Source organism: Rutidosis leptorrhynchoides, chromosome 7 (assembly GCF_046630445.1).
Source record: "Rutidosis leptorrhynchoides isolate AG116_Rl617_1_P2 chromosome 7, CSIRO_AGI_Rlap_v1, whole genome shotgun sequence".
NCBI lineage: Eukaryota > Viridiplantae > Streptophyta > Magnoliopsida > Asterales > Asteraceae > Rutidosis > Rutidosis leptorrhynchoides.
The window spans coordinates 151,996,849-152,019,528 of record NC_092339.1 but is presented as its reverse complement, the minus strand read 5'-3'; the positions used below and the strand labels follow the sequence as shown (position 1 = coordinate 152,019,528).

General features: G+C 32.3%; 2 protein-coding genes across 2 annotated transcripts; one reads left to right on the top strand and one right to left on the bottom strand.

The window, feature by feature from the left end:
• Window positions 1-5,344: 5,344 nt before the first annotated feature.
• LOC139858695 (NADH dehydrogenase [ubiquinone] 1 beta subcomplex subunit 7-like) lies at window positions 5,345-8,469 on the bottom strand. The gene is made up of 2 exons (XM_071847530.1): window positions 8,110-8,469; window positions 5,345-5,620 (listed from the first exon to the last, which is right to left on the bottom strand). Exon 1 carries the CDS (start codon window positions 8,423-8,425, stop codon window positions 8,138-8,140), a length of 288 nt encoding a protein of 95 aa, XP_071703631.1. The 5' UTR covers window positions 8,426-8,469; the 3' UTR covers window positions 5,345-5,620; window positions 8,110-8,137.
• An 8,937-nt stretch (window positions 8,470-17,406) lies between these two features.
• On the top strand, window positions 17,407-18,276 carry LOC139859693 (fasciclin-like arabinogalactan protein 21). Its single transcript, XM_071848474.1, has 2 exons — window positions 17,407-17,941; window positions 18,188-18,276. The coding sequence occupies exons 1-2, from the start codon at window positions 17,407-17,409 to the stop codon at window positions 18,274-18,276; spliced, it is 624 nt and encodes a 207-aa protein (XP_071704575.1).
• The last annotated feature ends 4,404 nt before the right edge of the window (window positions 18,277-22,680 follow it).

The following is a 22,680-nucleotide window of genomic DNA, read 5'->3' as shown; positions in this document are numbered from 1 at the left end:
TGAAACATGTTTCGATAAGGATTGATTTAAACACTTAATGGCACACAAAATAATCACTCCTTGTTTACATAACTTATGTATGTATGTAAACCCACTTCATATTTGTAAGTATGATTTTCATGCCAAAACTATCCAAACAAACATATTAAGTGAATCAAAATATGTTGGAGATTTATTCACTTTTTAACAAGGCATAAAGTCTAAAATTAACAATTTTAATTTTCTCATTTCATGTAAAACATGAATATAATTTATGTACTTTATTTTCCTAAACATTGAATCTTTAATAGTCAACATGCAAGCTACTAATAAAATTTTTTGGATTTTGGCAGATTCATATATGCAACTTTAAATGGTCATATCTTACTCATTTCTAATCCGTTTTCGATGATTTTTTTTTCAAATTTAAGTTCTTTCAGTTAGATTTCAAATGCAACTAGTCTCATACGAAAATATTGAGTTTAAAGCTCCGAAACAGTCCATGGAATACAGACTGTTCAAGCTGATTTTTTTTTTTTAAATGAGATTAACCATTTAACATTTTGTCAAAATCTAAGATTCAAGTGATATTTAGGAAACATAAATACACAAATCATGATAATAGTTGTGCATGTTTGTTATGCATAATCATCTCCAAGAATCATGCACAACACACTCATCAAACCGATTATCATAGAGTACATTAGCTTGCTAAAACTTGTACAAGATGGCTCGGATACCACTGTTGGAGTATGATACAAGTTCAAAGCGAGCGGAAGCATTTTTTAAAAACTTTACAAAATCATACTCTTCCACGGATCATTGTACAAAACTTTAGCAAACAAAATAAATTAACGAAATCGAACAAGAGAAGATTAGAATACAACCTTTGTAGCCTTTTGAAGATTGAATTTGAAAACTCAAAGAAGAGTTCCTCTAAACGGTAGACACCCAAAGTTCCAACCTTGTTTCGATCTATACCTTCTACTTAACGGATATTTTCTTCTTCTTTATTTCCACAAAAAACCGAACCCAATTATAGATTCCAAGTATTTTTGGTTACTTGAAAGTAAGAAAGAAAAATAACATTTTTGTATGTGTGTTTTTGTATATTTTTCATAACTTTTTCAATACCAAGACTTGGTATTATATATTACATAATTGATACAATTAATACATCTAGTACAAATGTAATAAATAAAGATTTGGAAAGATTTGCAAAATCAAATCTTTATATAAAATAAGATTTACAAAATCAAATCATATTTTATAAATCAAATCAAACCTTATATCTTATATAAAATATGATTTGCAAAATCTAATCAAATCTCTACATATTTAGATTTGTAAGTATATGTATACACATAAAAAAACTTACTTAATTTATTAAACCATTAACTAATGATTAATAAATTAATTTCCGATTAGAAGGTATATCAAACAATTTTACGACTGGCCTTTGTGTGTGACCGAATAGGATAAATGGACTTTTATTATTTAATGTCATGTGCGTATCTTCGGAATATATGTACCACGGTCAAACTACGGTCGAACTGTAGCCAACCCGAGAACATATTTCCAACAGATATAACGTCAAAGAAGAAATTGATACAAAATTTATTTGTTGGAGAGAAAGTTGTAAAAGAGTGGTTTATAAATCTGGATCATAAAATATATGCATGTTCCTTCTCTAACCTCTAAAGTATGAACTTGACCGACTGTACTTCTCTAACCTCTAAATTATGAACTTGGTTCCAACACTTCTTTGTCCATTCCATTTTAGTCTTATTGATTCTTTTGTGTTATTTGTGGTAGTCAAAAAATGATGTAACATATTATTTGAAAGACACATTTAAAATATTTCAATGAATTAATAACAAAATGGCTAAAGTTTGACCCTTTTGATCTGGTCAACTAATCAAACCCATTACCAGTTTATCTAAAGTTTCAAATAGTAATCGCTATGACTTATTGAAAATAGCGTACGGGCTCAAATTAACCACACTTAAGCTATCGGGTCGACATGACCCCTTAAACACAACCGCAAATATTGTTTGAAAATGTAGATCAAGCGTCATAAAATGAAAATAAGTGACTTATATAAAACGGATTTTGAGTAGCCGTGCAACGCACGGGCTCAAAACCTAGTATGTATATATATATATAGGGGGCAGGATCAATGGGGAAGTAACCAATCGGGGGGAAGCGGGGGGAAGCAAAAAAAAATTTCTTTTTTTTGGAATTTTTTTTTCCGGCATCAAGATCACACGAAAATATGAAAATTTAAAAAAGACACTTCGTGATGAATGTTATTATTTAGGCGGGAAAACGATCGACAAAAATAACATTCAAGATAATATTGTTCGTGAAGAATATGAACGTTTTTTTCCATGTTTTGTGAAGTAAAATTTAGCCCGATTTAGAGTTTAGGGTTTAGGGTTTAGGGTTTGGTGTTTTGGGTTTATTCCATAAACCCAAAACACCAAACCCTAAACCCTAGACCCTAAACCCTAAACCCTAAACTCTAAACCGTTCGTGTTAAAAACTCAATCTAAATCCTAAATCTAAACCCTAAATCTAAACCCTAAACCCTAAATTTCTAAACCCTAATATCTAAACCCTATAAACCCTAATATCTAAACCCTAATATCTAAACCCCAATAGCTAAAACCTCAACATACGCTCGAAAAACACGATAATTGTTATATATTACTTCTTCAAGCGTTTTTCCGCCAAAATAAAAACATTTATCACAAAGTGTCTTTATTAAATGTTCATATTTTCATCTCATCTATAATGTTCGTGAACAAAGTTTTTTCAAAAAACGAAAAAAAAAAAAAAAAGTTTTTGCTTCCCCCCGCTTCCCCCCGAATGGTTACTTCCCTCTTGATCCTACCACTTCAAGCGTTTTTTCGCCAAAATAAAAACATTTATCACAAAGTGTCTTTATTAAATGTTCATATTTTCATCTCATCTATAATGTTCGTGAACAAAGTTTTTTCAAAAAACGAAAAAAAAAAAAAAAAAATTTGCTTTCCCCCGCTTCCCCCCGAATGGTTACTTCCCTCGATCCTACCACTATATATATATGTTATATATATATATATATATATATATATATATATATATAACATCCAATTAAAACGTAGTATAATTTTGCAGGCGTGACAGCTTAATCAAGCACAGGGCTTTCTGTGAGGCACTGGGTCAAATGAGTCCACCAACTATGAACTCCATGGGATTGATCACATCATCCAAAACCACTTCCTACAATAATCATCCCATTGACTTTAGCCAAAGTTCGACTCAGTTGAGTTCCCAGGTTTTCTCTACAATAGCATTCTCACAAGGTGTGTCTCAGTTGGGCCAAACAAGTCATCACAACAGCTTCTTGATCAACCAATCAGACACACACAATTACCAGTCAAACTTTGATACAAATTTGGTGACTACTCCAATAAACGACACAACTGCTCTGTTGAATAACGGCACAAACTACCGAAATGGTGGTGGTCTAATTGATTCTACATCAGATACAAGTTCAATGGCACCACTTGCTGCAACTTCGTTGCTTCAAAAAGCTGGTCTAGTTGGCTCAACGGTTAGCAATACCAGTGCTACCAACTTTGTGCCAGCATATGCAAGCTCTCACGGGTCTAATTTTGAAAATGGAAAACTTTTTTTTGACAATGGACATGTTCGCGACGTATTTGATCTTGTCAATCCTTTTGGTAGCAGTGGTGTTGGGTCCAATGTTATCAATCAAAATGTTTGTGCAACTTATGAACATGAGGGTGACAGTGTTGGTGGAAATTTGAATGAGTTGAGTTTTTTTGGAACTCAAGAAGACCCGATTAGCAACATGGATGTTCATCAATCTGATGCTGTGGCGTTGACCCGAGACTTTCTTGCAGGATGGAACTTTTTCTAAAAAATGTTTCAAGTATTACAAATTTCTGTTTTCTTGTTGAAGTATTTTGAATTAGAAGACTTTAATCCTTTGGAGGACACAACCAAGGGGTTTGTTCAGTTGTTTTTACTATGTGTTGTTCTCTACAATGACTTTATAGGATTTTATAGCATTTGGTTTGGATAAAAAGCTCTCTTTTTAATCTGTGGGTGAATGAAGCTGTGACTTTTGAACAATGCTTTGCCATGCTCTGGTGTTTATTTTATTTACTCTTGCATTTTTTTTGCTTGTATGGGTTTCTTTTTTTTACCTGCCCTGAATTTAACAGAAGATCCTTTTTAGATCTTCTTATCGTATTTATTATCAAAGAAATTTGTGTTTTTTTTTAGTATTTCCTACGGTTTTGAATCAAATTATGTAGAGTATTTTGCTGTAACATTGCAATATCAAGACTATTTTGTTGTAACATTGCACTATCAAGACATTTGTATTTTAGCCTGTGATTGTGTAGTGTACGAGGTGATCTAGGATGCGCTGAGGTGATATTTGCAATAGTTGGTTTATTTGGCAATAATATTGTTATAAGGTTAAATACGGTTGGATGCATTACTTTTTATCTAGACGAGTTGAGGTGTTACTTGCGATGTTTCAAGTTGGGCTATTACTTTTTGTTTTGGACTAGTAGCGGAGCTACTTGTTACCTAGCGAGTGCACGTGACACCTGTGAATATAGTCCACGTAGTGTAAAACTTTTAGGTTTTTATTTTAGTGTCACCATTGATTTAAACTTTAACACCATCTCCGGATTACGAGATACTAATAAAAATACACATAACTATACTACAATCTTATATTAGAGACCCATTCTGTTTAATAGTCCCACAATTATATATACGAAAGCAATTGCATAAGTTATAGATGAAAAACGAAATAAATCGTAAGGGACATTTGTGTATGTATGAATGTACTTTTAATTTTTTAAATATATGTACGAAGTTATACATTATTATCTGATAAAAATTACTAAAATGTTTAGTTAGTTTAAGCGGTGACTTGTATATTTGGCATACGAAGGAACTGATTTGCGATACAACTCTTAGAACAAGTAATTAAGTCGTATAACATAAATTGCAACCTATTGGAAACATGTTTTTTAAAGACTCGAGAACCCTGTACAAAAGTTATTCCAATGATGTAAGAGATAGTTAGCCTATCGCCAGCCCAATAAAAAGAAAATTTGGAATATTTTTTGTTAGCAACCAAACATAAATGGCACACTCCAAACAAATATTTACGCAAATAAACATGTCCCTCTTCTAAAACAAATCAAGTATCGTCAATTTGTCATAACCACCATCGCCACCGCCATCAAGATTTCAAAAAACTGTGATACCATATACCACAGTGGCTAACTGGCTACAATGACACTTCAAGGAAACATATATATATATTTTTAAAGAAAGATGAAGTTGGAATACATTAGGTTTTCATCACAAACCTTGCATTTTAATGGTTCTGAAATTCAACTCTCAGTACATCTTTTTGGATAGAAGTTCAGCATGAAAAAAAAAACAATCAAGGTCCATTTGCACGGCGATCTTATTCAGAAACAAAACAAGTGTCTATTTTAATCAGTTAAACAGGTAAAAAAAACCATAAAACGGTTCCAAATATTCCTCACAAGAGCATCCACAATCACTGAAAGTTGAACTTTTGCAGTTATACCAAACCCTGTAAAAATGTAAGTCTATATCAGCATATCGGCACGATTGTGATAACAATACTGTGAAGTAGATAGTCAACAAGATGATCAAAATATTTCTCTCACACGGTCCTTTTTATACTGTTTAGATACATTACAAATTTACAATATAAAATGACTTTCCTTACTGCACAAAGAAATTTCTAGTTAGCCAATTGTTTTCTACTTTTCAAAACACATCCACATTTTAACCAGATGTCAAAAGTATACATTATATACTCCATAAAGGCTCCTGAATATATATATATTCTCGTGAGCATCTTCTAAGGCTTAAAATTAAGTGCAATTTATAATATATCCATTCGAGTTTAAGATATTCATCGGCTCAACTCTAACCTATTGATTTCATAGATAAGCATTAAGGTTTGTTTAGTGGACACTAATCTTGGGACGCAAGGAGTACTAACTACAGTATAAAACATGACTCACAATCTCTGTATATCACATTACAACGTTATTGGATGTATTTCCTATCATCCATGTGTTATATCAATGTGGATCAGTAAAAAAGAAAAAGTTTACGACTCTAATCAAAAGCTATAAATTTATATTAAACAAGAGGGAAAATGTGGTGTGCAATGAATTAGTTGCAAGGACTCAAAAGTATCACAGGTACATAATTTTCATGTTCCACTGATTATCAATAAGAACTACAAGTACAAGAGCAAGGAGCTTCATATTACTTCTCATTATTTTTTTTATTTGTTCAGCATCTGAATGGAGATTTTCTTGATTTGTTTTGTTTGTTTTTTATTATTTATATAAAAATTATAGAAAGATAAATATAAATATATAAAGGGTCGGCAGGTTAAATGACCTGTGATTATATCTCAGTTTTGCACAGCTTCCATTTCAGCAGCTTCTCAATTAGTTTAAGTTGATTTTACAGCATGTTACATACTCCGTAGTATTCATTGTTAAATAGTGATGGTATTAATTATAATAGGTCAACGGGAGTTTCAACAGCTGCTCAATTAGCTTAATCAGGTTTGCACAACTCAGTTTAGAACATGTTACATGATCATATACAGACTTCAAATTTGTGGCATAATATTCTTTTGTGAAGGCATATAGCTTTTTTTGGGTATTGATAGTGGTACATCCATAAATTTATAAATCACAAATAAGACGTATTAGTTACAGACTCAGCATAGGACTCCCATACATGTATATGTAAACAGAAAACCCAAGATAGGCCTTTCAGAAAACAAGCTAGACTGATCGACACTTATACCATGCAATATCAATGAAAACGATACATCAACCAAACTCAAAAGAAAAATAAATATATATGGAATGTTATCAATAGAATTGTTCTTGCTGCCATGGTCTATTTAGTTTGGCAAGAAAGAAACAGTCGTTTGTTCAAGAACAAGGAAAGATCTTCAGATAAATTAAGCAAAACTGTGATGAATCATGTTAGAAACAAAATGTTCACTCTGAAACTCAAAGGCGTGCAGTTATCAAAGCTGCTGCTTTATGGGATCTCAGACGTGATAATATGAAATTAGTATTGGATTAATTGTGGATGTTTCGTTTAGCCCTAGTGTGTCATGAAAGATAGGACAGCTTCGGCTATTCGATTGTGTATTTTGTTTTGTTTTGGCCTGTGGGTTTAGGATGTAACAGTGTCAATCCTTCCCGGGTCTTGGTTTTGTTGTTTCAATGTTGGGTATATCGAGCTCTTGTATTGATTTCTTATTTATATATTATCCCTTTTACCTAAAAAAAATAAAAAAAATTTAAAAATAGAGCTCGCCACAATACAAAAATAAAAACCATCAGGGCTATGGATACAATGATTCAGAAATCATCATGAACAAATCAAAGGGACATCTGTGTGAAGAAAAAGAGACCATTCTTATTAAATTGTAGTAGCTTTGACAACTTTATAAAGACGTATATATTCTTGAGACGCATCCATGTAATAAAAAAAGGTAGTGACAATCATATACTCGTGAGAAAACACAGTTTATCGGACAGATTCAAACTAGACATTTATTACAACTATATATAAATACAAAACAGGTTGATAAACAAATCATACTAAGAGCTAACATTTTAATTAAAGCTAACAGGAAGAAGTCATCAACTGACCTACAGCCGAAATGAAAACAAAATGAAACTATATTCCACACTACTGCTACTATTAAGAATGATAATCGAATTGACTTTGCGGTGCTAGATATTCTAATTTTCCCTTCCTTACAACCATAACTATAAGAGTAGAGCTTATTTTATCTAAAAAAAAATATAGTATTTTTGTATGTACGTATGATGTATTTCATTTCATAAAGCCAAGTGAGAAACAAAACTGCAATCAAACGGAGCCCTAAATAGCAAAACCCTAGAAAACTAAAATCAACACACCTAGGCAACAAATCACATCCTCATCAGCATAAATAAACAACAATAACAAAAATTAAGATTAATTAAAACCAAAACAGAAAGAACTAACCTAATATCAGCGATGCGATTGAATCCAATTAAGCATTGGCGGTTTTAGGGATAAGAGGGATACTGCTGCCTTGCGATTGATCCTTAGATTGTTTAAGTTTTTGCATCTGAAGCATCCTTTCCATAACAAGTTCATACTCGCACTTTTCATAAGTATGACGTTCGTCTTCACACTTCCATGGAAGATAAAACTCAGATTGACGGCATTTGTTGAGTGGAATCAGCAAATGTGCGCACTGATCTCTGTACGCTAATGGTACCTTGGCCGTTACCATTTCTTCTCTTGTTGCGATCATTGGCTTCGATGATCCCTCCATTGAAAAGTTCGTATGAACGAATAAATGGAATTGATTGGTCGATGAATTGGAAAGTGGGGGTTCTAACGCAGGTCAGATTTATGGTTCCGGTTATAATTAAGAAAAGGTACATACTCACACCTCAAACTATTTGCCACGTTACATATTTAGCATTTGTTATTTTCAATTTGCATTACTAGTCACGTAAATATTTGAAATGGGTGATTTGAATTCACTTCAATAAAGATTTCAGTTTTTATAAACTATTAATCAAATATATTTGAAATGTTTCTATGAATCACAAATAATTTGATGAACTTGAATCTCTTTGGTCTTTAATAATACTTAATTACACGGATAATCCTTTTGATTTGCTCGAAAATATACGGATAGTCCAAACTTAACTTTTTAACATTTTTAGTCAAGAAGTATGTATTTTCGTTCTTGGATAGTCCAGACATCTGACGTCTGTTATTTCTATCTTTTAAGTGGCCTCACATGCCAGGCATATGAAGGTAATTATGTCCACAACTCATGAATTCACAGTAAACAAGAAACTCACTTTCATCTTCATCTTTACCCACATATCTTCTCTCACTAACAAAATTCATAATCTGTTATTTTCAATAAACAACTCAAAATCAAACACTACTAAAAATTTAAATTGATTTAAGGGATCAAAATCTAAATCAAAAACTCAAAATATATCCACTTTTATTTTACATCCTTCAAGTACAAATTGTTTTGCTCGTTACACATACAAAACCCATTTCAAAAATTCGATAACAACCTTGATTCACCAATTTTTCTATTCCTCTAAACCCCCAATTTTGCTAGTGGGGAGAGAATTTAACTAACAAGTCTTTATCGTTTAGTCAAACTCGTGATGTTTTTGGAATTGGTGCTACGTTTACAAACACAAAATGCATCATGACCATCGGTTTAATCCCATATATTATACCCCAATATTTGATTAAATCCAAATAAAAATTCAAAATTATCTGTAGAATATGATGAAGGGAAGATTCAACCATCATTTTGCGTTCCCATATTATCACCACCTCCACGACTATCACTTTCGTACAAGGTGACGTCACCATAATCGATATCTGGAATCTACAAACGATTTACACACATCAACTAAAACCCAAAATATCGATGGGCCCTACAAATCGAACATAACCTATCCCCGGTCATCTTTCTCGATTGTTTTTCTTCAGTTCGTCGGCATCATCTCCGGAATAGGTGTAGCAAATTCTGTCAACCGAGTTAACGGATTCTGTATAATGATAAATGTGCATGGATAGTCCAAACTTGTGAATAATGACATAAATACTCTCATGTGTCTAACACATGCCTGGAGTTAACGGATTAATTTAACATTTGTCATATGACTGGACAAAAATGATCGAAAAATACAAACTTCTTGACTATCCACTTAAAAAAATTAAGTTTGAACTATAAGTGTGATTCACAAAAGTTATCCGTGTAATTTTGTTCTTTAGTAATATAATATTAATCAACAATAGATGAAATAAAAAACATTACAACGAGAAAGTCCTCAATCAAACCACTCATCATCATATACCCTTTTCACGTCCACATTTTGGTACTCTAAGACGCTCGTTAAACTCACACACCACATAATTCCTACCCTTTTGACCAACATGCTTATGTGTACATTTTTTTTTGCCAACATGATACCCCTGAACGTACCAGTACACAACATTGTTTACAAATGTTACTCAGTCAAAAAAATGGTTACATCATAGATATAAAAGTATAAAACTAAAAAGTTTGTCAACTGCAATAGGAATAGATTGAGTTTGTTAACTTGCTACAAAAGTGTAAATTCATTACATATGCATATCCGTAACTTTGTTATAATTCAATAGGCTTATAACTACCTTTAGTGGTTCTTGATTGTAGAAGGTATATAGAGATAGAGATACTGTAAAACGGAGAAAACAAAGGTTGAACAAAAGGTATGAGTAATTGGTTTTTATTTATAGAAAAATGTACAATGAGAGTTTGGTGGCATTTGGAATCTAGAGAGAGAGTGTTTTTGTTAACCAAAAAATACATACAATAAACTCTAACTCAACACACCTATTTATACTCAAAAAATATACTATGCAATATCTATAATAATAATAAAATTATCATCCAATTATTACTTTTATAACACTCCCCCTTGGATGATAATTTTATTAGTGAATAACTAGTACTGCCTCGTTAAAAACCTTGCTAAAGAAAACCCTTTGGGATAAAACTTTAGCTAAGGGAAAAAGAGTGCAGCATAGAGTTGACTCCCCCTCAAGTAGGCAACGCCTGAGTTGTTACATCTTCTGAACATGCCTCATGCCAATATTATGAACGTGTGTTCTGAAAATAGCAGTTGGAAGTGCTTTGGTGAAAAGGTCAGCAGAGTTTTTGCTGGACTGAACATATCTCATTTCAATCTGGTTGTCCTTAATGAGATTTTGAGTGTATGAGAAGAATCTAGGGGGTATGTGTTTTGTTCGGTCACTTTTGATATACCCTTCTTTCATCTGTGTTATGCAAGCTACATTATCTTCATAGATAGTTGTTGAACTTTTATTGCGTTCTAGTCCACAAGAATCAGTAATGAGTTGTGTCATTGATCCAACCAAAAACATTCCCGACTGGCTTCATGTAATGCAATTACTTCGGCATGATTTGATGATGTTGCAACAAGTGTTTGTTTTTGAGAACGCCATGATATTGCGGTACCTCCATTTAGGAATACATATCCATTTTGAGATTTAGCTTTATGTGGATCAGATAAATAACCTGCATCTGCATAACTAACCAAATCTTGTTTCGATTCGTTAGAATAAAATAATCCTAAATCAGTAGTTCCTCGAAGGTATCGAAATATGTGTTTGATCCCATTCCAGTGTCTTTTGGTAGGAGCTGAGCTGAACCTTGCCAACAAATTAACTGCAAAAGAAATGTCAGATCTTGTACAATTTGTAAGATACATAAGAGCTCCAATTGCACTAAGATATGGTACTTCTGGTCCTAGGATATCTTCATGATCTTCACAGGGAAGAAATGGATCAGTGTCAACATTAAGTGATCTAACAACCATAGGAGTACTTAATGGTTTTGCCTTGTCCATATTAAAACGTTTTAAAATCTTTTCAGTATATGTTGTTTGATGTACAAGTAAACCATTAGGAATATGTTCAATTTGTAAACCAAGGCAATACTTGGTTTTTCCGAGATCTTTCATTTCAAATTCTTTCTTTAGAAGTTGAATGGCTTCATGGATCTCTTTTTTTTGGTACCTATGATATTAAGACCATTGACATAAATAACTACGATATATATCTGGTCATTGTTTTCATAATTAAAACACATGTGCAAATAAGTTTATATGTATACACTTTTCTTATCAAGTAATCACTTAATCCGTTATACTATTGTATCAACCCATATAAAAATCTTTGTGATTCAATGGAATACATTTCTTTAGGTTTTGCGTTAGATATTTCTGATACCTTAAACCCTTCAGGTATATTCATATATATCACTATCAAGTGATCCATATAGATAAGTAGTAACAACATCCATGAGATGCATTTAAGTAACTACCAGGTTGATTAAGTATCTAATAAGTAATTGTATCCATTACATAAGGATAAGTTTTCCTCATAATTCATTTCTGGTCTTTGTGGGAAACCTTGAGTTACAAGTCTAGTTTTGCCTTGTATCTTCATTTGCACATTTCTTTTTCGGATAAAAATTCATTTATATCCCATACGTTTCACATCTTTAAAAGTGATAACGATTGATCCGAAAACTTTTCTTTTATTGAGTGATTCTAATTCAGCTCGTATTGCTCCTTTCTGTTGAGCTCAATCATGTCTATTTTGATATTCAATGACAGATTTTGGTTCCAGATCATCATCTTTATTCATGATGTCATTGTAACATTATATGAAAATATCTCATCAAGATTTTTCATTTCATTTCAGTTTCATAATATTGCATAATTTATTGCAATTTATGTATTTACATTTATCAATATCCTCTGCAGAAGGAGTATTGATTTGTGGTTCTTGTTGAACACTTTCTTTTACCTCATTATCAGCTAATTTTTTTTTCGAGGATTTTTATCATTGGAACCAATTGGTCTCCCACGTTTCTGCCGTAGCAAAGACTCATGAGTGACATTATTGCCAGCTTTTGTAATTTCAATTCTAGCTGAAGCATTTACTGCTGGTATATATGATTTAGTCACTTATTTTTTGTATCTTTAAATGCATAAAGTAATTAATTTGCAAGTTCTTGCATATGCATTATATTTGAACTTTCTTTTCGCATTCTTTTGTGCGATGATCAATATTCCTTAATTGATGTTCACACCATGAAACATCATTTTATTTATATTTCATTTCTCCCCCTAATATAGGGAACAATGTTTCATTAAAGTGACAATTGACAAAACTTGCTGTAAAAACATCACCCGTCATGGGTTCAATATATCTTATGATTGAAGATGTTTCATATCTAACATATATTTCAATCCTTCTTTGAGGAACCATTTGTTGTGGTTGTTCAATTAAAAATACACTGCACAATCAAATGTTCTAAGATGGAAAATATTTGGTCTCCACCAAAATTAAGTTGGTAATGGAGAATATTTATAACTTGCACTTGATTTAATGCGAATTAATGTCACATCATGTAAATTTACATGTCCCCATATAAATATTGAGAGTTTTGTACTCATTTCTAATTGTCTAGTTATTAGCTGTAAGCGTTTATCTATTGATTCAGCTAAACCAATTTTGTGTATGCACATGAGCAACTGGATGTTCAACAACAATCCTTGTAGACATATAATAATCATTAAAAGCTTGAGATGTTAACTCACCAGCATTATCAAGTCTCATCCTTTTATTGGTGTAATCAGAATAATGTGTTCTTAATTTAATAATTTGTGCAAGAAACTTTGCAAATGCCATATTATGGCTTGATAACACACAAACATGAGACCATGCGTTAGATGCGTCTATTAGAAAAATGGTCCACATGATGGATGAATTGGTCCATATATATACCCTTGAATTCTTTCAAGAAACATTGGTGATTATTTCTCAATGTGCTTTTCATTAATCGCCATATGTGATTTTCATTAATCACCATATGTGTTTTTCGTTAATCACTATATGTGCTTTTCATTAATCACTATTTGTGCTTTTCATTAATCACCATATGTGATTTTTATTAATCACCATATGTGCTTTTCATCATATATCATTTTCACCGTATGCGCTTTTAATCATATGTGCTACGCTTTTCGTCATATGCACTTTTCATTATATGCGCTTTTAATTATATGCGATGCGCTTTTCATCATATGCGCTTTTAATCATATGCGCTGCGCTTTTCATCATATGCGCTTTTTATCATATGCGCTTTTAATCCTATGCGCTTTTCGGTGCTACATAGATATTTCTCATTTTCGATTATCATTGACTGATAATCATATCCATTATGATATATATCAGAGAAACTTAACAAATTTCTCTTTGATTTGGGAGAAAACAAGACATTGTTTACCAAAAAATTCGTACCATTTGGTAATATGAAATTTTGCCTTTTTCGTTTCTTATATCAAGTTTGCAAGAGCTGATATAGTATTTATAATTCCTTCATTTGATTTAAATCAATGAAATATTTCTTAGATTTGATCATAGTGTGTATGTTACTACTATCTGCAATACATAGGTCTTTACCATTTAATTGATGTTGTATTTCTGCAGGATTCATACTAAAACTTCAAATAAGATATGTAAATAATGAGTTATATTTCAGCAAGATAATCAAATTATATTACCTGCAAACAAGTTATAATCTGAAATACATAAAAGATAACACTTAATAAAACATATGCGTTATGGTCTAAAACCATTTATTTATGAATGATACATAAAAAAAAAAAAAACTAGGCATCTTAGAAAATTCAAACCATTCAAGTCTCAAGGTAGCTCAGGGTTAATTTAATCAAGATTTGTCAACAGATTCACTCTCGTTTTCTTTTCTTTTGGGACTTATTTGTAGAGCTAAACAAGATGTTCATGTATTCAAGAAATACTAGACTGGTGATCCACGTTACCAGATCATTAATAAGAATCTCCGGAATTCTTATAAGAGCGTCTACTAATATCTTTAATTTTATTCTTTCATGGATCACTGTTATTTTTTTTATTTTTTATTTTATTTTTTATTTTTTTTTATTTTTTTTTATTTTTTTATTTTATTTTTTGATAATTAATATCGTATCTATCTTTGAGTATTTTCCATAATACACTTGGATTTTCGATCATATAATATGTAGATTCTAAGGACTCGTTAATATGTTTGCTAAGAAAAATACTTACTATTGCTTTCTCTTGTTCGGAATAATTGTTATTTTCATTCAGGGTTTCTAAATTACAGTTTGATTCGAGATGTTTTTCTACATTCATAACCCATGTTAAATAGTTGTTCCCACTTGTTCTAAATGAGCAAATTTAAGCCTTTTCAAATTCGACATTTTCTATTATCATAAAGATGAATAACATAAATCATAATCATAATCAACTTCTATTCATAGACAAATAATAAAATGAAATTAGAATCATTTTAAATTCATAAGCAGCAAACAACAGAATAATGGTATGATTACAAATAATAAAACCACAAGGGCAGGATAGAATATAGGTTCACCCGGTGGTATATTAGCAACAATGATGATAGTTAATATGACCAATACAATAGGAAAAATCATCCTTGTGTGAATCATTTTTACAAAAACTTTTTGAGAGTAGTAATCTGAAAAATGAAGATTGATTTGTGAAAATGTGAAAACGGAGATGTTTATTTTATATTTGAAAAATATAGTTGTTGTAACGTCGTCAGTTGACGTTAACAACCGTTATGTATATATGACCGTTGTAACGTCGTTAGTTGACGTTAACGAATAAAGTCACTATATCAAAACGCGTATGAGTAATATAAAGGATAAGATTTTTTTTTCTTATTTTAACTTTTAAGATTTACTTTTAATAAAAATACAAACTACTTTTTCTTATTTTAACTTTTAAGATTTACTTTTAATAAAAATACAAACTACTTTTCTTATTTTAACTTTTAAGATTTACTTTTAATAAAAATACAAACTACTTTTCTTATTTTAACTTTTAAGATTTACTTTTAATAAAAATACAAACTACTTTTTCTTATTTTAACTTTTAAGATTTACCTTTAATAAAAATACAAACTATTTTTTCTTATTTTAACTTTTAAGATTTATTTTTAAGAATAAACATTAGTATGCATGAAATAAATAATGATTAATTGCATAAGTAATCATAAATGTTAGATAACATATAAAGACCCCATCGTATTCGTATTGATCGGAATTAATCTCGACCCATGGTACCGTGTTGTCAAATGACGTGTTGCGTACATAAAGTACCGTGTTGTCAAATGACGTGTTGCGTACATAAAGTACCGTGTTGTCAAATGACGTGTTGCGTACAATCATGAGGTCTTATTAACATAAATATAAATGTTAGTGAAGTTAATAAGAGTCAGATTACAGAAAATATAATTCAGGCGGTATAACCGACCATATATAACTTAAATAACATAAATATAAATGTTAGTGAACATAACTGTAAATGTTAGTATACATAAATAAATGTTAGATAACATAAATGTAAATGTTAGTATACATAAATAAATGTTAGATAACATAAATGTAAATTAGGCGACAGTGTCGACCATATATCATTTAGGTGGTATAACCGACCATATATTAGTTAGGTGGCAGAGCCAACCATATTTAGTATAAATGTTGAGATAATCGTGCTGATAACGTGTTATAATTCAGTAGGCTTATAACTACCTTTAGTGGTTCTTGATTGTAGAAGGTATATAGAGATAGAGATACTGTAAAACGGAGAAAACAAAGGTTGAACAAAAGGTATGAGTAATTGGTTTTTATTTATAGAAAAATGTACAATGAGAGTTTGGTGGCATTTGGAATCTAGAGAGAGAGTGTTTTTGTTAACCAAAAAATACATACAATAAACTCTAACTCAACACACCTATTTATACTCAAAAAAATATACTATGCAATATCTATAATAATAATAAAATTATCATCCAATTATTACTTTTATAACAAACTTTAATTTTTTTAATTTATCAGTTACTAGGTAAACTTCTTAAAAAAAAAAAAAAAAAAAAAAAAAAAAAGGTAAACTTCTTAAATAAATATCGAGTTCATTACGAATCCGTACACCCTTTAAATAAAATTAACACTTTTAAAAGAACATTTTTAATCTTTACAGTATTACATTTTTAATCTTTAGATTATGAATGGGAATGGGAATGGGAATGAGAATGGGAATGAGAATGGGAATGGGAATATACCTTTTGAATATTTACTTTTAAATTGGTGACCATACCTTTTGATATTAATTTAGTTTTAAGCTAGTGAACTATTTTGGATAAATTGCCCAAATAGTTATGATTATTTTTTTTTTAAAGGCAAGTATTTTATTATCGATAAAAAAGAACAAACAACTAGCAAGCAGCTAGCAAATACAAATAAACCACGAAAAAAAACCTTACATTCAGATCAAAAACGATCTAACTAAGCCCCACGACAAAACTAGAAAAATATCACGACCAAAATGACTAAACTGCCCCGACAAACCACCACAAATGATCCAAAAACTAACAAGCATAGGGCTAGTCGCGAGAATAATTTCCAAATCGTCCTACAACTGCACAATTCGAAGCCCAAACATAATCTACAATGAGTCCGAGTTCGAGTCCGAATCTGAGTCTGAGTCTGAGAAATAGTTATGATTATTACAAGTAACTTTTAGGCGAGACTTAACTAACATTCAACAAAAATTGAACCACCATTTTCTTTATACAATAGTAGATTCAAAATAATCAGTTTAACAACAATGGCAACCCTTTCCCAAATACTCCTCTTCCTTCTTACATCCATCACTACCGCCGCCGCCTTCAATCCATACTTCTCTCCACAATCACCACCACCACCGTCACTCACATATCCTTCACATCCGTCTGCTACCATGCGCGGATTGCTAACTGATGTCGTGTATCATCTCCGTATCAACAGTGATTACACGGTTCTCGCATTAATGATTCAAGAAAACCTAGATATGTTATCTCAATTCTACAGTATGACTATCTTCGCCGTCGATGATGCTTATCTATTTGATGACGAACACCTGTTTGTATCGAATTTGAGATTTCACATTGTTCCTAATCAGAGACTTATGGCGGTGGATATAATGAAATTGCCGGTTAATTCGATGTTACCGACAATGATTGACAGTGAGAGGTTAATGGTTACGGTGGCCGGAGGTGGAAGTTTATTGTCGCCGATGAGGATTAATAATGTGAAGATCACCGCCACAGATGTGGTGTTTAACGACGGCATTGTTGTGCATGGAATTCCAGCTCCGTTTCAACGTGCCAATCATACTAATATATACCCTGGGATTTTGACCAACTGATTACATCGGATTCCATGAACTTGGGCCCACAACGCCATCATTTATTTGACCTTTGATTAATCTCAAAAAAGTATGTCTTGAATTCTTACGAGAAATGCGCAAAACAGTGATTAACATTTTGCAGGCTATGTTTGTGTTAATTTTAAATAATTAAATTTATTTATTTATTTTTATTTTATTTTTATTTTTTTTTTTTTTGCAGAAAAAGGGGGAAACTATATAAACTTAAGAGAACTTCAACAAAAATTAAAGCCTCATAAAAGGGTACAATCATTGAAAACTGAGCTCTAACGTAAACAATAATATAACAAAGCTCGAAATAAACAAATAAATGTGATGCATCGGATACAATAGAAATGGAAAAAAAAGGAACCAAAATAAAGATGGTAACCAATCGCAAGAAAGACTAACGATTAACAACCATCTTCACCACAAAACGCAACCACCAAGAGTGCAAACGAGCTCAAGCATCTTGGATGAATTCACCAAACTTTTCCATTTCGGCCCCTTGGACCCGACGTCTTCTTCGCGATTGCCTCACTTTGGTAGTCTTTGATGAAGTCACAATGGAAGCAATGGGATCGGCCTCGACATCCTCGAACTCCCCACCATATTTGACATTATAGTATCAAAAGCGGCAAATGATTGAACCGATTTACTTGAATCTTCAACCTTGTCCAAATCCAAAGGCGAAGAGTCCGGAATGACGCTAGGTTTACTAAATTTAGAAGCGATCGTATCGGAACCAACCGACGCTAGGTTTACCAAAATAAAAAATTTAGTTTAGTTTTAATCGAATGATTCAGCCCAGTGTTTAATAAATAGTATATTTTTTTATAATACAACAACACAACAACAACAAAACCCAATCCCGCACGGCGTGAGGTATGGGAAAGGTGAGACGTAGTCAATCCTTCATCTAACCTAAAATAAAGAGAAGTCCTTTCACCACCCCGAGTGAAACACTCCAAGAGTGGAGAACGTCTTCCCTCCCTCTATTCGACGGATAAAGAGATTGCTTACAAGAGGGCCGGAGGTAGTAAACAAAAATCCATGCATATTAAAATAAAGACGTCATAAAAATGGTAGAATCAAATTTCTATGGGTTTCAAAATCTTGCCTGTTATTCACTTTAGGCTCTAAGCGGCAGTCGAGTCGCCAATTAATTGATGCTTTCTGATGCCTCACTTAAGAAATCCGTATACATATGTAAAAAAAAAAAGATGGAGACGTACCTTAGAGATGCTATGCGGAGCTCAAGACATATCAAGAATTGCTACACTAAAAGAACAATAAACATATATGACCCATACAAATAACCATAAACACACCAAAATATACATATCAACGTACATAAACGTACATACATACGTGCCTACATACATACATACATACATACATACATACATACATACATACATACATACATACATACATACTGACAAATTTAATAAATCGTATAGCCCAACAACATGTTCAACATATAAATTCAAGAGTCCATCCTTTTTGTAAAACCAATTGGTGATGGAGGGACTTTCCCTTAGACTTATATGCATACATTTATTTTTGTCCCATGGCCGATGTGGGATAACTTCCCAACACATAAATACATACATACATACATACATATATACATACATACATACATACATACATACATACATACATAAATTCGTACCTAAACATACATACATACATAAATTCGTACCTAAACATACATACAACATACATACATGTAACATACCTACTTACAGACACACACACACACACCTACATATTTACATGCATACAAACATATAAACCTACATGCATGCATTCATAAATACATACATACATACCTACATATACATACATTCATACATAGACATCCAAGGATACATACATTGTAACGACCCTGGTTTTTCCAACGTTATTTATTAATAATTATTATTATTAATACGCTTGATTAAACGAATGTATGTTATTACATTTACATGTTGCTTTGATTGCCCGTACTTGAACTTTAAATGCCCGAAACGTCTTTGTGACACCCGGAACTTGCACGAATAATATTTTCAAGTATTATTTACATTCATGATTAATTTTATTAATCATTTTAATTAACTAAGATGGTTAGTTAATTACTTGGGCTTTATTTGGTTTAACTTGGGATTTATTGAACTTGGGCTTTAATTAATGAAGTGGACTCTTGACTTGGGTTTCCAAGCCCACCCTACTTATATTAGTGGACCTTTAGCCCAACTCTTACAAGTGTAAGTATCACTTAGAACTCAAACTAGTTAGTTACTTTCTTAAGGAATATAGTTGGCTCATTATCCCCATGTAAACCCATTCTTTAACCAACTTTACACCTCTTTACTTGCAATTAACCAACAAACAAAACCATCCACCCTTGAGGACAGCAGGCCGTCGGCCTTGGGGCTGTTTAGGGAGGCTTTTGACTTCACATTTTCATTACAACTCATTTGCATTTCTCTCTCAAATTCACACACACAAACTTACTTCCATTTTCTCTCAAATTCTCTCTAATTCTTGTAAGTTAACTTGAAGTTTTTCTTCTTCTTTTTCCTCTTGTATAAACCGGATTCTAAGACTCTTGAATCATCATCATCAATTGTTGTTATTACTTGTTCTTGTTTAAGGTTGATTACTTGTAAGTTACTAGTTGTTATTTACTTACTTACTTGTCTTTCTTTACTAAGCTATAAGATCAAACTTTCTAGTTTTGATTCTCCATTTATATCTTGTATTTTACAAGAACATCAAGAACATAAGCTATCTAGTTATGTTCTACATATTTTGTTTCAAAGATTTAAAGTTCATAGTTGTAGAAACTCATTACTTGTAAGTTCTTGAAGTAACTTTAAAGTTACTTCACTTAAAGATCAACTTGGGTTGAATCTTTAAAAGTATGAGCAACTATGAACCATTTTCTTGTTTATTTAGTTTTCTACTTTATTTGTTTCAAAGATTTAAAGTTTATAATCTTTATAATTGTTACTTGTGTTCTTGTTTGTTGTATGTTACTAGAATACCACCTTCATGGTTGGTTTAGGCTTATCATTCATTTTCTTTATTTCATATTGTTAGTTGCTTACTACACATTTGAACAAGGACATGAAACCAACAAGAGCTTACACTTTGGTGCAAGTATCATGGATCCAACACTTGGTTGTGATCTTTCTTAGTGTTCATGAACTTGTTCATAAACTTACATGGAACCTTGGTTCATCAAACACTTACAACACTTGCACTTGAGTTATGATGGACAAACCTTGGTCAAAATGATGTTAACACATCAACGAGTTGTACACTTGAAGCTATACGCATCAAGGATGAGAACCGTGATGAACATCAAGCACCGAGACAACCGGAACTCTCCAAAACCCACTGTTCTGTCCAACCTACTGACCTGATGCTTCTGGAACAGACCAGTAGACCTGGGCTGTTCTAACCTTGATTTTTAGATAGAACTTTTCGAGTAGATAACTTTTCATATAGGACTCGTCTTAATCCGAGTTACGGTTTAGGATTTATGGCCCTCCGATCGTTACCATGTCCTTTAACGTTGTGCAGAAATTTCTGACCTACTCGCACTTAGACCGTCGCCACGGTCAAACCAAGACGAGTTTGCTTCTGTAAATTTTACCACACTTAAGGGACTCATAGACGGAGCCATGACCACTGGTCTCACCTTAATTCAGTAAGGGTAGAGGCCGTGGTGACTGACCGAAGTCAGCCTTTGTTTTAAACGACTTTCATAAACGAGTCTTACTTGTTACCTTTTGTTTAATGATGATTGATGATGACCCTTATGACCTTAATTACGTACTTGTAAACCTTTTGAGACGACTTATTGACTTAGTGCTATTTGACTTAGGTTGAGGACGTTTGGACCGTTACTTGCACACCACTTTCCGACTACTACCTTACCATTACTACTAATCATTGTGAGTTATAGCATTCCCTTTTTACTTTAACTTATTTTGGGAACTGAGAATACATGCGCATTTTATGTTTTACATACTAGGCACGAGTACTTAAACTTTATATATGTGTGGGTTATATAACGGCAGAAACATTCCCTTTAGCTCGGTAACGTTTAATCATTGGTTTTTGAACCGTGAACGCGAATCTTAGATATGGATCCATAGGGTTTGACATCCCCACTCGGGCTAGTAGCGCTAGCATTTAACGAGTGTTTAATACTTCGAGGTTATACGCACTTGCCAAGTGCACTTTAAGGGGGTACATTAAACGTTAAGTTAGTTACCGGGTGCCCACGGTTAAGCATATACTTTTACATACTTTTGAAACGCTCGTTGTAGCACTGAAATCTCGTGGCCTACTTGCATTACTGTTATACTTAAACTATAGCTCACCAACCTTTGTGTTGACCTTTTTAAGCATGTATTTTCTCAGGTGCTTGAAGTCGCTTCCGCTATCTTACTAGTCGTGCTGTAGAACCCGCTGCCTAGAGTTGTTATCGCATGACTACTTATGTTGCATTCAAACTTTTTACTTATGAACTTATGTTATGTAACGACCATTATGGTCACGTACACTTATTTAATGCTTCTACTTAGCGAAGCATACTTTTGATTTGTAAAACAATTGACGTATGTTATGACGTCACTTTTATTTATAAATGTAAACTCTGTTTTGAAAACGCATATAGTACTTAACCTTGTAATG

Coding starts and splice junctions, on each gene's coding strand:
- LOC139858695 (XM_071847530.1), bottom strand. CDS start 8,425: ATGGAGGGATCATCGAAGCCAATGATCGCAACAAGAGAAGAAATGGTA.
- LOC139859693 (XM_071848474.1), top strand. CDS start 17,407: ATGGCAACCCTTTCCCAAATACTCCTCTTCCTTCTTACATCCATCACT. Junction 17,942..18,187: donor AATTCCAGCTCCGTTTCAAC/GTGCCAATCATA, acceptor TTTTTTTTGCAG/AAAAAGGGGGAAACTATATA.